Genomic DNA, 16,935 nt, shown 5'->3' on the forward strand with positions numbered 1-16,935 from the left:
GTTAATTTTAGTACAGGGGGACAAACTATAGTACAGTTTCATTCTTTTGCATGTGGCTTTCCAGTTTTCCCAGCACCATGGGACAGGTTTTTAAATCAGAGCATTAAAAAATGCTTGACAAGCCTCGTGTTTTGCTTTCCTCATAGGCGGCGATGATCAATTTCCCAAAGAAGAAAAATCAATCAGTTGGAATGTGTCTTTCTGGAGAAGGTCTGGCATCTGTCAAATGGGGAAAAAAAGGTCTCAGAGAAAGATTTCCTTGGGTCATGTGCTGGGGGCTGCTGACTCAGGCCGTATGTGCCAGGACCATTAACAAGTTGAAAAGCTGTTGCTCTTTGAAGGAATGCAGGATTGGCGATTTGAACAGCTCAGCTGGGAAAATCCTTTACAGAGCGAGGGAAGCCAAGGGTTCCAAGAGTGTCCACAGGCAGGTCTGGGGCCCGCAGCATCCATCAAGAAGATTGACTGCAACACCAGCCTTTTATCGGGCACAGTGATTGGGTGTGATCGTTTTACAATCACAGGAACCCCATAGGGACATTCTGACAAGTTGCAATTTTAACTGATAAACAATTATTAACAGTTAAGCCGTGTTGAGGCGAGCCTTGAAAGGCAGGCTAATATCCTGGGTTGATTGGTAGAGATACAAGAGAGGTACCCAGGGGACTCTGTGATCGGACACCGGCTCTGATGATAGATGACCCCCAGGGCTCCAGGCTGGAACAGGGAGGAAAAAAACCTCAGGCTAAAATCCTTCTTGTTGGGTTTTTGCTGGAACAATCCTTGTTTATTAGCTGGAAAGTCACTGAAATTTTTCTAAAGAGAATTTCACTGTCCCACTTTGGGGGAGTGGAAACTTGAATTCAGGTCTGTGCGTTGCCCTGGTGTCTTAGCTAAATTACATATTCAACCCCAACCAGACTGGTATGGACCACATTAGAGGCAGGTAGGGCTCTGGGTGAAGGGGGAGGAGAGAAATCCTTTGCAGATTCAGGTACTTATGCATTCAGCGTATAGTTATTGAACACCTGCCCTGTCCCAGGTGCTATGCTGAGACATAGGATGAACTTACACAGGCCGTCTTGGCCTTCATGAGCTGATGGGAGACAGACAATTGGCACAGAGAAGTCAGTACTGTGGCCTATGGGGCAAACCAGATGCTGTGGAAACAGGGAGAGGACCCAACTCATCCTGGGGGCTGTCCAGTCAGGGGAGGCTTCCTGAAAGAAGTGACATCTAAGTTAATGTAAAAGATAAGCAGAAGTAAGAGGTGAGAGAGCTGGAAAGCTGAGTTTTGGATGGGTTCCAAGCTGTATGAAGGCCCAGGGTAGGGAAGGTTGGGGCCCATTCAGATCCAGAAGGATTTGCATATACCAAAGAGGCAAGGGCAGGAGGGAGGGCCAAGGCTGGAGTAGTGAGGAGGTTGGAAGAAGGAAGGTAAAGGAAGTTTTCTTCCTGCGGAAAACCCTGAGGCAAAATTTCCATGATCTGTGAAAGTCAGGATGGTGGATACAGTATCTGGCTCAGTAAATGAATAGATGTCAGGTTGAGTATCTCCTCTTTGATGCCCTTGCCCTGTCTGCCAACATACAAGAGAATTGCCTGCCTTCTCTTGGGGCCCATCCTGTACTCTGAACTGGCTGTGATTTCGGCACCAGAAACATTTTAGTGCTTTTGCCCACTAGCTCACCTACCTGCCCTTGCACCCACCTGACGCCCACCCACAGGCCCACTCAGGTGCTGACTCCCTTTCTCACTATTACCTTATAAAAGCTGGGACTGCACTTCTTGCTTGCAGTATCTGACACATAGTAGGTGCTTAATAAATGTTTTTGGAGCGACTGACCGCTCAAGGGCAGGGAGATGGGATAGATGGCCTTGAAAAAAAAAATAGCTAGGTTTAGTATATGCCAGGCACTGTTCTCAGCAGTTTAGCTGTATTGATGATTTACCTTAGCAACCAACTTATGAGGTAGAGGACCACTGTCCCCAATTTTTAAGATGAGAAAACTGAGGCCCAGAGGAGTAAAGTAACTTTCCTAAGGTCATACAACTAGTCAGTGGCAGAACCAAAACTTGAATCGAGACAGCCTGGCTCCCAAGTCTATTCTTGGATCTCCCACCACCCTGGCCTGTGGGCATCAGAGCACAGCTCTCATCCTTCTGTGTACAACTTGTTAAGGGGACATCCCGGGTTCTTAAGGGGAAAGGGGGTTAAGAGCTGGCAGGAGGAGTCTTCGCTGTCTGTGAGTCCCAAGGACGGGGCAAGGCCTGGCCGTGTCTGCCTTTTGGACTCCTCCCCATAAGTCCTGCCTGGGAGCATAGCACACAGCAGACTTGTGAGCGCATGCACGTGTGCATGGGTGTTTGTATGAATAAGCAGAGGGTCTGTGGGGGCAGAAAGGATTCGGGCTACAGGCACACCTCCCCAAATTCACATTGCCCCCGAAAGCACAACTGATGGTACTCCATGAGAGAAAGGGCCTGGCAGCCAGACTGGCTTTTTGCCATGTTCCTTCTAGAAATGGAAGAGGACTCTTCCGGGTAACTTATGATTCACCAACGAGCTGAACCTGGACGGTCGTCTCCTTCTCTGCCTGCAAACCCCTCGCCTCCAGTATTCCCAGTGAATAGGAGTCCTTTACAGATCTTGCTCAGGCCATTTGCTCATCCTTTGAGCTGGGAGTGAGCCTGTGGGTTGTTTGGGTGGACTGCATCAGGGACCATGGCCCTGGGAAGAGGAATATTAATAACAATGGCATAAAAAAACAAACAACCAGTAACGGTTAGTAACGGTTATAACTAACCCCTGGTTCTATGTGCTTTGCATGAGTGAACTTGTTTATGCTTAGCAATAACTCTGTAAGTCCACAGCCATCTTATAGATGAAGAAACTGAGGACGAGATAGGTTGCTCAAGGATGTGCAGCTAATAAGGGGCAGAACAGGGATCCAGAATTTTAGATAATGCTGGACTGCCAAGGCATAAAATTCAGCAAGGGTACCACCGAATTATGAATTATGAAGCGTGGCTTCGGGTCGGCTCAGCAGGTAAGGTGGGGATGGCAAACCCCTGGTTACCTAATCCCAGAGTCCCGTCAGAGTGCCCAGGACCCCTCATTAGGAAGAAGGGTAACCTGCAGGCCCTCAGGCCCCAGACGGGGAGAGTGCTTGTCTCTTAATGTCCTTCTGTCTTATCAGCCCTGCAGGTGAAACACTTCTTTTTTTTTTTTTTTTTTTTTTTTTTTTTTGCATTTTTCTGAAGCTGGAAACAGGGAGAGATAGTCAGACAGACTCCCGCATGCGCCCGACCGGGATCCACCCGGCACGCCCACCATGGGGCGACGCTCTGCCCACCAGGGGGCGATGCTCTGCCCATCCTGGGCATCGCCATGTTGCGACCAGAGCCACTCTAGCGCCTGAGGCAGAGGCCACAGAGCCATCCCCAGCGCCCGGGCCATCTTTACTCCAATGGAGCCTTGGCTGCGGGAGGGGAAGAGAGAGACAGAGAGGAAAGCGCGGCGGAGGGGTGGAGAAGCAAATGGGCGCTTCTCCTATGTGCCCTGGCCGGGAATCGAACCCGGGTCCTCCGCACGCTAGGCCGACGCTCTACCGCTGAGCCAACCGGCCAGGGCCGGTGAAACACTTCTTTAAAAAAAAATTGACTATTCATGTCTTGGAGCCAGATATGACCACAGCAATGAAAAGCCGACTGTAGATGTGCTGAGAGGAAGGACCAGATGTCTTGGCTTTTCCTGGCTGTGGAGAGCACTCAGGATTGTCAGTGATAAAGGATTAAATAATACACATCTGATGAATTGTTTTAGAATTCCCCTTGGTGACTCCTTGACATAGACACGCATACACTCACATACCCCTCCCCCTCCCACACACATTCTGTGTGACCTTGGGCATGACAGAATCACTCATGCTAAATGCGTCACTTTGGAATTGGCATGTGGGTCCACTTAGATGTAGGCCATTTTTATTTCCAAGTAGAATTAAATGGCAGCCTGATCTGAGGTTCCTGCCAAGAATGCTAATGGAGGACCGATCAATGTGCCTTGCAGCACTGGGGGTACTAGGCTCAGGGGAAACTCCGGAAGCCAAATGCTGTAGAATTCTGGGAGGCCATACCTCCTTTCCCTGGCTCCTAGGTCTTGTCCTACCTGGGTATTAGGCTAGTGTGTCAGGGAGCATGGAAGTTGTCTTTATTTATTTTGACCTTTTCTTGTAATTTTTATAGTTCCATTAACTAGTAAGAGCATTTGCAAACCACCAGGCAAAATATGTTACCATGAGCACGCCAGGGATTTGTGGGTCATTTTGGGTAGAATGCTTAGGATTGACGGTTGATAGTTCATCATGAACAAGGGACAGCAAACTGGGCACCTTGGTCAGGGAAGAGCCAGTGCTTTATTTTATTTTATTTATAGTGAGAGGAGGGGAGATAGTGAGGCAGACTCCTGCATGTACCCTGACTGGGATCTACCTAGCAACACCATCTGGGGCCAATGCTCAAGTACCCAGTTATTTTTAGCACCCGAGGCTGACGTGCTTGTACCTACTGAACTATCCTCAGTGTCCAGGGCCACGCTTGAACCAATTGAACCACTGGCTGCGAGAGGGAGAGAGGGAAAGGGAGAAGTAGTTGGCTACTTCTCCTGAGTGCCCTGACCAGGAATTGAACCCAGGACGTCCGTATGCCGGGCGATGCTCTATCCACTCAGGCACCATCCAGGGCCAGGCCAGTGTTTTCTTAGTGGTGTTCAGAGGAAACCCCAAGTCTCTACTCTGGCCACTTTGCTCAAAGCAAAGATCTATATACTGGGTCCTGGGCTGCTAATGCAGGCTCACCCCCGTCCCAGGACTGATGCTCTTGCCTGGCATCTGTACCTCAGGACACATTTGTACCCATGCCAAGTCCTGTGTCTGCACTTGTGGAATGGATTCTTTTCAAACTTAGCTTAAATCAGTGAGGTACTGGTTTAGCAACCAATGTATGAAGGAGAAGACCATTGTCCCCCACTTTAAAGATGCTGCGGTAGAGTCCTAGACTCCTAGAGCTAAAAGGAACGTTTGGATTATGTTCTTCAATTCCTTGATTTCACACACAGAGAACCTGTGACCTAGAAGAGGTGACATGTCAGTGACAGATCTGGTGCTAGAACTCATCTCCACCTGTGGTTATGGAACACGTGGCTAAGAGCAGGCCTTGTTAGTGTCACACAGATGTGGGTTCAATTCTTGTCTTGGCCACTGAATCAGTCAGGAGCCCAACAAGAAACAGAAGGCATGTTAACTGAGGAGACTTTAATAAAATAATTATTTATTAGGGCGTGGGAGGGATAAAGAAAACCAACAAGAGATGGTACAGCATTGAGGGACAGCATCCAAGGAGAGCTACTCTACGCGTGGGCCGGAAGAACCAGTCCCAGACCCACACAGCCCTCATCCTTGAGCTGAAGGGGAGAGGACCACCACCCCCAACCCATGGCCCAGCCCCAATCTTCTGCTAGTATTTGCTATTGGCCAAGTCCATCCAGGAGCCAGAGGGCAAGGAAGCCTGTTAGTGCAGTCCATGGAGGGCCACTTCTCTGGGCACAGACGAGGGTGAAGAAGGGTGGGGAATGTCCTGGAGGAGCAAATGGAGAAAATTCAGCACATATATTCTCAAGGGGTAAAAATCAGTTCTTCGTCTGTTTATACATAAAGCACCAAATATACATATAGTACATACACAGATATACAGTGTATCCATGGTTGTAGAATTTCACAGGAGGGAGTGGCTAAGAAAAAAAAAATGTTTAAAGTATCTCCTGATTGGGGTGGGGGGACAGTTGTGAAAATGAGGCTGAGAAAGGCAGATATATCGGCCACTGTGAGAATTTGCACAGTTATTTAGCCCTTTCTGTGGTCTAGATTTCTCACTGTAAGTGAAGCAGTAATAATCCCTGCCTCAAGCATGAAACGGGGCAATGAGTACACAGTACCGAGCAAAGAGAAGGGGCATAACATTTGGTCTCTCTCTCATACACATTTTACTAGTGTCTCTCAAGCAAGACCATCAGCTGTAACACAAGTGGTCAATAAATCATACTGTTACCCCCAGCCCCTGGGGGAAAGAGAGGACTGAAATAAAATGCCGAGAGAGCATGTGTGGCTGCCGAGGGTTATACCTCCCGGCTTGACAGCCCCTGTCCCTTCAGGTGGACCACTTTAGAAAGGAGGCCAGCATCGTCGGGGGTTTCCTAAGCACCTTTAGAACTTCTGACCATAACAGGTGGTGAGTAAGTGGTAAACAGAAGGGGGGAATGAACCTTAAAAGTTCCGCAGTCCTATTTTTCATCAAACCAAGAAGCCTCTAGAACAGGAGGGCCCCCTCCCTCCATAAAGCATCAGGTAGTAAATATTTTAGGCTTTGCTGATCAGCAGTCTCTGTGGCAACAACTCAGCTCTATCCTTGCAGTGCAAAATCAGTCATGTGCATTATGTAAATAAATGGGCTTGGCTGTGCTCCCACAAAACTTATTTATAGAAATAGGCAACGGGTGGGATCTGGCCTGAGAGTCATGGTGTACCTGCTGACCTCTGCCCTCCAGTGTTTGTAGGACCTCTGTGCTCTGTTCGAGTGTTTCCAGTGATGGGTTGCTCCCTACCTATAGAATCCGCCCTTTGAACTGCTGAACCCATTCAGGTGTGAGAAAGGCTTGCCTTGGCTTAGACTGAAATCTGCCCCTTTGTCATGTACATCCCTGGGTCCCTATTCTGTGTGGAACAGGGGCTTCTACTTGGCTTTAGCAGCCTTTCAGCCTGTCAGCTGACTGTGACCTGTCCCCCACCCAGTACTTCCTTGTCCAGGCTGCACAGCATCCCCCAAGTCCCAGTCTTTCCACAGCCCTCACAGGTCATGTGTCCACACCCTCTGTGGCCCGATCCTTCTCGTCTAGCTTGTTAAATAAAGCATAGGCATGCAGAAGAGTCACCAATAGACTCACGTGGAGTATCTGTAAGAGATCAGGGATGCTAAAGATTCTGATTTCTCCTCCAGGAGCTCACAGTCTAGTTGGAGAGATGAACGCTAAAGGGGGAAGTGGCAGGAGACCAAGTGTGCTATGGACCCCCCAAGGGGCAGACCCCAGAGAGTACCATGGGATTCAGAGGAAGAAGAGGCTGAAATGGGTTTGGCCAGTCAGGGGGAACTTCGTGTGGATTGAGGGATTCTGGTGGGATACGACTTCATTTTCTGTAAATGTGCAAAACAGAGTGGCTGAGCCCTCTTAGCTTTTTGGTGGCAATGGGTGATGGAGGCTATGCCGGGTCTTGGTGACTTAGGTAACCTAAGCTGGGGAGCCCAGTGGAAGCATTTCAAGCTTCTAGCAGCTTTAGGTGACATGGTGGAGCAAGAGCAGCTGTAGAAGCATCAGGGGTGTCAACAGCAGAAGGAGTCTTACGGTGATAGCTGAGAGAGAAAGGAAGCCCCCTGCCCAGAGCCGTATGTCAGGTGGTGCAGAGCCTGAATTCACACTCAGTTCTCCTGGCTCCTAATCCAACACCATTTCCGAAGGAATGGAGGACAGAAACTAGGAGTCCCTGTGATGTCAAGAGCAGAGGTTTACTAGGCTGTAGAAAGGGGATGGGGTTTGGGGGACAGGAAGTGAGACTAGAGCAATGGTGGCAATCAGGCATTTCCTGGAGCGGTGGGTGGGATGGCAGTACACAGCGATTCTCAGCTGAGTGGGACTTCAGACCTCGTCTAGTTTAATCTTGATTTATAGTGAAGTCACAGGGCCCAGAGAGGAAAGGGAGTTGCTTGATAACATCGAGCTCAGTGCTGCTAGACACAAACCCAGGTCTCTTCACGCCACAGCTGAGCGCTTTCTGCTGCGCCCACCCTGCCATCCCTCAAGCTCCCAGTCACCCTGGTGCCACAGGCCAGAAGCAGCCTGAGCCAAGGGGTGGGCGGGGTCCAGAGATTTGGTGGCTTCCCTGTAACTGAGCTCTGAGGCTGAACTCAGGAAAGACAGCCACACCCTCCTCGTGTGTGTCTAGGTGCTCTCTCCTGGGGCAGGTGGTTCTCTCCCTGTGACCCACAAGTAATGAGCACCTCCTGTGTACCAGGAAGTGTGAGGGCCCCAAAGGGCCAAGTAGAAAGCAGCCTCTGTCCCCCAGGCGCTGGAGATCTGCAAAGGGGAGGTGGGTGCTGACACAGCCAACCCTGTCGGGGTGTCCTGGGGTAGCCTATGATAGGTTGAGGTCACATGTGTGAAAGCGGCAAGGCCTGGCACATAGTAGGCACCCTGAAATGGAAGTGCCGAGGAAGCTGAGATGAGTGAAGTGGTACCAGCTGTCGGCTGTCTTAGACATCAAGACCAGACCCTGTAGTGAGAGCATGTGTCAGGGGCGGGGGGAAGAGCAGTGCACGCTGACTGCACACTTCCCGTGGGCCAGGCACTGGGCTGAGCACTCTACGTGTATTATTTCATGAAATCTTTGCAACTGCCCATGAGGTAGGTACAGTCATGCATCGCTTAGCGACCAGGATGGTTCAGAGAAATGCTTCATTGGCACAGAGTGCACTTACACACACCTGGATGGTGCAGCCTGCTCGGGCCTGGGCTGTATGGCACAGCCCACTGCTCCCAGGCATGTGACTGCACTGAGGACTGCAGACAGTTGTAACACAATGGTGTTTATATACCGAAGCATACCTAAGCATAGAAAAGGCAGAGTAAACATACAGGACAGAAGGTAAAACCGGTGCACGTGTGCAGGGCGCCTACTAGGAGTGGCGCTACGGGACTGGCAGGGGCGCTGGGTGGCAGCTGTGAGCGGGCAGCGACCGAGGCCCAGGCCCTCACTGTGCACTGCTGCAGACCTCAAACACTGTGTACTTAGCTACACTAAATTTATAAGAAATATTTTTCTTTCTTCAATAATAAATTGACCTTCGCTTACTGTAATGTTTTTACTTTATAAACATTAAAAAAATTTTAAACTCTTTTGTAATAACAGCTTAAAACACAAACACTGTGTAACTGAACAGCATATTTTATTTCTTTATATCTTTATAAGATTTTTTCTACTTAAAAATTTTTTTTTTAACTTTTAAGCTTTTTTGTTAAAGACTAAGACACAGATGCATACATTAGCCTCGGGCTAGGCCTGCGTGGGATCGGTTCATGGAGACCGCTGTCCTCCGCCTCCACATCTTGTCCCACTGGACGGTCTGCAGGGCAGGGACACACATGGAGCTGTCACCTCCTGTGACAGCAGTGCCTTCTCTGGAAGACGTCCTGAGGACCTGCCTCTGGCTCTTCCTGAGGTGATACTCTTTTCAGAAACATGTCCATGGTGCTTTGCTTTAGTTTGCTTGGTTCTTTTTTGTCATAGATTTGCTTATAAGCAGAGAATGTGCCAGGAACATTTCTCTCTGTTAATTCAAATCTTTTGGTGGTGGGGACCATGTTTTCAAACTCATAAAGAAGCTTGTTGAAGTTGGTAAAGGTTTCTGTGGAACCCTTCTGTGTATATAACCATTGTATATGCAGCCTGTCATTGACAAAACACTAGTATATGATGTATAACTACTATTATCCTCATTCTACAGATGAAGAAACTGAGAATGGAAGGTTAAATACTTGTTTAATATCCTGTTATTGTAACTGTCACTTGCGTCATCACATTAGCTACTGCCCTGGCCTCTCCACCAGCGGTGGAGGTGGGGCTGCCTGCCAGCACACTGTCCCAAACCAGAGGTCTGTCAGCAGGTTCTTAAAGCCCACCTCATGTGTCTAGGACCTTTGAGAAAGGTGAGAGTGAGAGAGATGGCCTTTGTGAAGGTTAAAAGCGGCTGAAACATCACAAGGACCCTCCCCGGGTCTGAGGACACTCTACAGACCATAGCAGCAAGACTCACACAGTACTGACTATATACACCCCAGGCACTGCTCTGGGTCCTTTGTCAACACATTTCTTTCTCACACACAACCTGAGGTCCATCCTGTCACCGTCCCCCATTGAACAGATAGGGACTGATCTGGAGATGGTAGAAATTGGCCCCAGGCCTAGAGCTACTAAGGGGCATCACGGGGTCAAGATTGGCTTTCTGGGTGTGGTTGTGCTCTCACCATGGTGCTGGCCTGCTTCTCGCTCCAAATGCCTCTGGCACCTGGGTGTTAGGAGCAGGGCTGGGCAGGACAGTAGATGGTGTGTGTTGGGGGGAGCTAAGACAGCAGTGGGACAGGACACATAGCCCTCGGTCACATAGCCTGTCAGAGCCAGCCTCTTGTTCTGTCCCCAACAGCAGATGGCTGTGGTGGAGGGAAAAGGGTGACTCGGAAGAATGTACCCGTTCTGACTTATAGGAGCCAGAAAAGAGGGAGGTCAGGGTGGCAGCACCCTCCCTCAGCCCCTGCTAAGGGGTCAGCTGGCAGGGTTGGGGGACTGGGGCCAGAAACAATGTTCTAGGGGCAGTTGCTGCATAAACCCCTGCCCCGCGTAGAGGGGCTGTCCCTGTTGGGCAACAGGAGTCCTGCAGTGGTTGCCAGCTACCCCAGCCCAGGGAGGAGCATGGGTCTCAGCTCCCTCCATCCCTCCTCAGAAGACCCTCCCTGCAGCACTCCTGTCCCAGTCCTTCCCCAAACCCACAGCGCGGTACCCAAGTGCACAGCGTAGGTACCCAAACTCACAGCGTAGGTACCCAAACACACAGTGTAGGTACACACACACTGTAGGTACCCAAACACACACTGTAGGAACCCAAACACACACTGTAGGTACCCAAACACACACTGTAGGTACACACACACTGTAGGTACCCAAACACACAGTGTAGGTACACACACTGTAGGTACCCAAACACACACTGTAGCTACCCAAACACACAGTTGCCCAAATGAAATACAGCCATCTGAACCTTGGGTATTTGCTCTCAATATTTCAGCCTCAAACAACACTGTCCAAACAACACCTATGAAATATGAATGGATTGAGGTTGTGACAAGCAAACAGCCTAGACATAATACCAAGGTGATGAAGAGGAGAGGGGGATAATGAGGTCCAGAGGGACCCACAGGGGCAGCAACCGCATCCCTGGAGTCAGGCCAAGGGTGTGTGGGACGGCTGCCCTCTGTATGTACGGTCGCAGGGGGCCGGTGTGCTGCATGCAGGCCTAGCTGCGGAGGGATGGGGGAGAGGCGCTGTGGAGCCTGTGCGGTGTCCCCGAAGGCCCTTCCCTTCCGGCATGGACAGGGTGCAGGAGGCAGGTCTGCGGTCAGGTCTCTAGAAAGACAAGGGTTGGCAGGGTGCTGGTGGTCTTCATCCTCCCCTCACCCTCCCCTATAGCTGCTTGGAGCCCCCTGCCCAGCCTCACCCTGTAGGGCGCTCCTCTGGCCTCTCCTCCTGGGGGTAAACCCCAGCACCCCTATATTGTTGCCTCTGGACTGGCTCCCCCAGCCCCTGAGCCATCTGGGCAGGGGAGGACATCCTGCCTGGGTGACATGTGAAGGCCCCATGTTCTTGGACACCTCACAACTCCCTCTCCCTTCAGAGGCCTCTGTCTCCAGGAGCCTCATCACCAAGTTCCTCCCTCCCTGGCCAAGAGGTCGCATATGGTCCATGAGGACACTTGGGCCTCTGTCTCTGTGTGTAAAATGAAGGGGTTGGACATGGTTTTTTCTGAAACTTGGCAGGTGTACAGCTCACTGCTTGCTCTCTCTACCCCTGACAGAACCCTCAGGGATCAAGGAGTTGCTCTGTGAGTTCAGAAAGCAGATGGAGCCTGACCAGGTGGTGGCACAGTGGATAGAGCATTGGACTGGGATGCGGAGGACCCATGTTCGAGACCCCGAGGTTGCCAGCTTGAGCGCGGGCTCATCTGGCTTAAGCAAAAGCTCATTAGCTTGGACCCAAAGTCGCTGGCTCGAGCAAGGGGTTACTCTGTCTGCTGTAGCCCCACGGTCAAGGCACATATGAGAAAGCAATCAATGAACAACTAAGGTGTCGCAACAAAAAACTAATGATTGATGTTTCTCATCTCTCTCCATTCCTGTCTGTCTGTCCCTATCTATCCCTCTCTCTGACTCTTTGTCTCTGTAAAAAAAAAAAAAAAAAAAAGAAAGAAAGAAAGCAGGTAGAGGTGTTATAAGCTAATCTGACAGGCTGCTGGGAGGGGTGCGCTTAAAGGCAGTTGGGCCCAGCGGTAGAGCATGCTGGGACCTCAGCCTGTGTGTGGGGGGGGTGAGATGGAGAGAAGAGGGAGCAGCTGATGCCAGAGTTGGGAGCTGGCCGGACCCAGCCAGGAAATGAGGATGGACACCTGGTGTCCAGCATAGCCTGGGAACATTGACCCATTTGAGCTTGTTTGGCAAGTCTAGAGGGAGCACAGAAGGCCAGGGCAGTGGGGTGACCAGCTGGGGTCTTGTTAGCAGCTGGGTGAGCAGCTCCCAGTGGTTCTTTTTTTTTTTTTTTTTTCATTTTTTTTTCTGAAGCTGGAAACAGGGAGAGACAGTCAGACAGACTCCCGCATGCGCCTGACCGGGATCCACCCGGCACGCCCACCATGGGGCGATGCTCTGCCCATCCTGGGCATCGCCATGTTGCGACCAGAGCCACTATAGCACCTGAGGCAGAGGCCACAGAGCCATCCTCAGCGCCCGGGCCATCTTTGCTCCAATGGAACCTTGGCTGCGGGAGGGAAAGAAAGAGACAGAGAGGAAAGCGCGGCGGAGGGGTGGAGAAGCAAATGGGCGCTTCTCCTGTGTGCCCTGGCTGGGAATCGAACCCGGGTCCTCTGCACGCTAGGCTGACGCTCTACCGCTGAGCCAACCGGCCAGGGCTCCCAGTGGTTCTAAAAGGAGCTGGTCACTGAGGTCCAGCCCTATTTCCCAGCAAGAAGTAAGTGGGTGAGCCGGTAAGTCCCTGAGCTCCAAGTGAGTGGCTGCGTGAGTCTTCAGCACAAATCAGAACTCTCCCCAAAAGCCCCTTGTGCAAACGAGGACTCAGGTGGCAGAGCTGTCCCCAGACACACCACATCCCAGGCTTGCAGCGGACAGGCTGACTGCAGACTCACAGTGGGGCATCTGAAATGGCTCTTCTGGGTCTGCCTTGCCCGGGGGCCTGGGCAAAGCACGGCAACAGCTTCAGCATCAGCATCTGTGTTTGGGAGGGGCCAGAGGACCCCCCACCAACCATAAAATGGGCTTTGTTGTCTGACCTTTTGGTGGGCCAGGCAGTGCACGTTGAAGTGAGGTGGACGTTTGGAGGTGAGGGGCAGCCTTCACCATTGGGACCACCTGCTGCCCCAGGCCAGTGCCGGGCAGAAAGAAGGGTTCTAGCTGCTTGTCAGGAGAATGGGCTTCGTCTAGCTCCCTCCTAAGAAATCAACAGGGTTGGTGGTAGCTGATGATTTCCCAAGCTTACAAAATTGGCAGGGGTAGCAATGGGGGTTTTCTGTAAGCCTTTGCTGATGGATTAGAGGTTGGGGAAGATCTCTCAGGAGCAAAGATGACCTTGAGAAAATGTGGATGTCAGAGGAAGAAAGCCAAAATCTCCCTTCCTCAAACTACTGCCAATGAGCCTTCTCAGCGCTGGAGCCGTTGATGGAAACTGCGCTGTTGCCTCCCAGCTCAGGAGGCTGCAATCTTTGACTGCATGATAAGAATTGCCAGGCACTTTCTAATTACAATTATCATCATCATGAATGTCTTTCTTAATTACTTTCTTATAATTAGCTATGGCGTTTTCCTTGGCATTTGTGTACTTTGTAGATTTGCTGACATTTGAGAGCCCCAAAATAGGGACATTTGGGGAGGAGGGCAGAAAGATGGGGGAAACGGGAGAGGAACCTGTTCTTTATAGGCAACCTGATAAATTTCAGGGCCTTTGCAGGAAGAAATCGAGGAAAGCAAATGATGGACATTAGAGGTCGTTTCCTGAGCGGAGGGGGGAAGGTTGAGGGGTTGGGTTTTGTAGAGGATCTCCGTGTGTTAAGCCTTGGAGGAAGGATTCTTGAAAAGCCACCAAGACTGTCATTTTTCAGGCTTGGGTTTCATTTTAGGAAACAAGGCTTGGATGAAGCACACTCTTGTGGGATGCATTTCGGTTAATTAAATAACTGAGGTCTGGGAGAGCTTGATTTTTCTCCAAGGCCAGTGATGCGTTCTGCACATCCCTGGGCCTCAGGGAGTCATTATAAAGTGGTTTATGCTCCTTGACCAGATGGTTGGTTCTCATTGTCTGTTCCTGTTCTTCCTCCCTCCCTCCCGGCCCCCTGTAGCCCTGTGTACGGAGGAGTGTGTACACGGACGCTGTGTTTCTCCGGATACCTGCCACTGTGAGCCCGGCTGGGGAGGGCCCGACTGCTCCAGCGGTGAGTCTGGGGTCTTTGGGGGTTGTGTGGTCCCCTGGCTCTGGCTAGGGAGGGCCCATGCTGAGTACGTGCTGAATCCTTTGTGTTGGGCTATGGCTGCCTAGGTGAGCGTGGGCATCTGGGAAGAGGCATACCTGCACTCTGGTACATGATGGTACTTGTTGTGGGGAAGGACTTGAAGGGAATGGGGGTAATGGTTTGTGGAGGTCTGGAGGGACATTCTGTGTTGTGTGGGTGGGTGGGGGGATTGTGGGGTCATCTGTACAATTCTGACTTTTGATGAAACACCTCTAGATATGGTCTTTGAGGGTTGAAGTGAAATTGAGATGCCACCCAAGGGTGCAGACCCAGGAGGTCACTGTGATCAAAGAGTGGTCCTCAGCTTTGCTAGCCCAAAGGCTTGGTTTTGTGGTTGCTCCTGGAGGCTCAGGGCACTGTTTCATGAGATTGGTGGACACTGGATGCCTCTGTTTCCCTGAAGGTAGGAGAACAGGACACCTATAGTGGCAATCACTGTGTTCTTACATCTCTCTGGGAAGGCCTCCTGGTAAGCATGGAGTGAGGTGGATGGTTTTGGGACTGACCAGGTGACTCATAGCTGCCCAGGAATCATCTCTTCTGTGGCGATGGCCATTGAGAGGACGAGATAGTCCCGATAGCTGCTCAAGGAGTTCTCTGCCAGGAGCCCAGATGACCTTCCCCTCTGGCTCACTTCCCTTAAATATTTGCAGATGTCCCCCTTTCCACTGGCTTATTCTGCAGTCAGCGCTTGGTTAAGACATGGCCCTATTTGATTGGTGTTGTAGCCCATTTTCTTTTGCTTTGAGCTGGGGTAGAGCGTCTTTTTTATTGTGACCTAAGTAGATAACATAGCTAAGCTGATCCATTAAGGGTCTAGTCCCCATTATTGACCTGTCTTTGGGAGCCACTGTCCCATAGTGACTGCAATGGTGATGCAAATTTGGAGAGGGAATGTTGGGTCCATGGTGGCCCCTTGTGGTGCTTTTGTCCTTTTTTTACTCTCTCTGCTGCAGTGGAAACATCAAGTTGAGTTCCTTTTTTCCAAAGGCCTTACCTGGAGCCTTCCTGTTTGCCCAGTGCACGAGAGCATACTGACCAAGGCAAGGCTACTGGGTGTGGCTTTATTTTGAGCATGGCTGGTTAACTTGGATCAGGTAGTCCAAGTTCTGTTTGGCTTCAAGAGACTCTCTCCAATGTGTTGGTATCTGCAGTGGCCTCTTCCCTCCATCTGTTTCATGGTTTTGAGATGGGCCACGCTGAGACACGGGGCCAAGGTCTCCTCCAGACAATGACAAATAAACCTGAGGGACACACAAGGTAAAGGAATGCGCTCAATTAGCTTCCTGTGAACTACAAGAAACATGTTGGTTGAAATGCCTGAGATCCTTTCCCCCTGTCCATGTTCTGTTTTGTGTAATTTTTCTTACAATGCATCTTTGATGAAGAACTATCCAACTTGGATTAGGTGAGCTCTGCTGGGACAGGTCTTGTTGCTGCTGGATTATAAGGTCAAGGGCAGCCTATTGAAGGCTGAAATACAGCCAGAGCCCCAGGGTCCCTGAGTGCATATAAATCACCAATTGGTGCCAGTGTGTTTGGTGCTTGTGATATGCTGGATTGTGTTGGGCAGGGCAGTGGGCCCTGAGGGTCCCTCAGACATCATCTGTGTCTCTCAGGGTTTCCAGTCAGACAAAAGAACTGGAATGAAGGCCCACTCACTCGATGAACAGGACTAGGTAGTTTAGGGTAAATCTTGCCTCTGAAGTGAGTTTATCAAGCACGTGAGGAGATAGCCTTGTTACTTTATATTGCGAAACCAGGCGCCCTAATTTCCCCACCTCCAATGCAGTCCTCAGACTTGGTACTGAGCAACCCACAGCTGTTTCGTCAATAAACCCACTTTCATAGGCTGAAGAGCCACCACCCTGGGTCTACTCAAAGGCATGCACTACTAACCCTACAGGAATGCCTAAAAGATGCGTTCTGACCCTGCTTTGCAGGACAGCCACGTTGAATTCATAGACTTTCACTCTCAAAATTATTATTGAATGTTTAGATGCCCTGCCATGAGCTTTCCAACATCTGCTTGAAACCCCTCATGGACAAGGAGCTCACTGCCTCCTATGGAAGCACATTCTGACTATTGGAAAGTTTTCCTTTCCCTCGAGTGGAAATCTATCTCTAGCTTCTACTCATTGGTTCTCACTCTTAATAAAGCCAAGCAGCCATGACCCTCCTTGCCATGTCTGGAATTTCTTCCAAGGAGCTCAGTGGACCAGGCCACAGACTGTGTATGGAAAGGTGGTCATCTCACAGCAATTGATAATAGCCCCTGAAGCCACAGAGAAGAAACGAGAGTCCCTTTCCACGGATCAACCCTTCAAACAGTAGAAGACAGCGATCACTTCCCTCCCCCAAGCTTTTATTCTTCAAGCTCCTTTGTTTTGCGCATGACACGGCCTGAACTGCCTTCCCCATCTGCTTTCTCTCCATTGGCTGTGGCCTTTATTCATTTTAGACTATTATTCCTAGATCTGACTGTAC

General features: G+C 50.5%; 1 protein-coding gene across 4 annotated transcripts in view; it reads left to right on the top strand.

Moving 5' to 3' along the window:
- Positions 1-16,935, top strand: part of MEGF11 (multiple EGF like domains 11) — a 390,737-nt gene that overhangs the window by 182,665 nt on the left and 191,137 nt on the right. For all 4 annotated transcript variants that reach the window (XM_066273304.1, XM_066273301.1, XM_066273303.1 and 1 more), the window contains exon 5: positions 14,278-14,370. In XM_066273304.1, coding sequence (XP_066129401.1) covers positions 14,278-14,370 — 93 coding nt within the window. The remainder of the gene's footprint in view (positions 1-14,277; positions 14,371-16,935) is intronic.

This window comes from Saccopteryx bilineata, chromosome 4 (genome assembly GCF_036850765.1).
Source record: "Saccopteryx bilineata isolate mSacBil1 chromosome 4, mSacBil1_pri_phased_curated, whole genome shotgun sequence".
NCBI classification, from domain to species: domain Eukaryota; kingdom Metazoa; phylum Chordata; class Mammalia; order Chiroptera; family Emballonuridae; genus Saccopteryx; species Saccopteryx bilineata.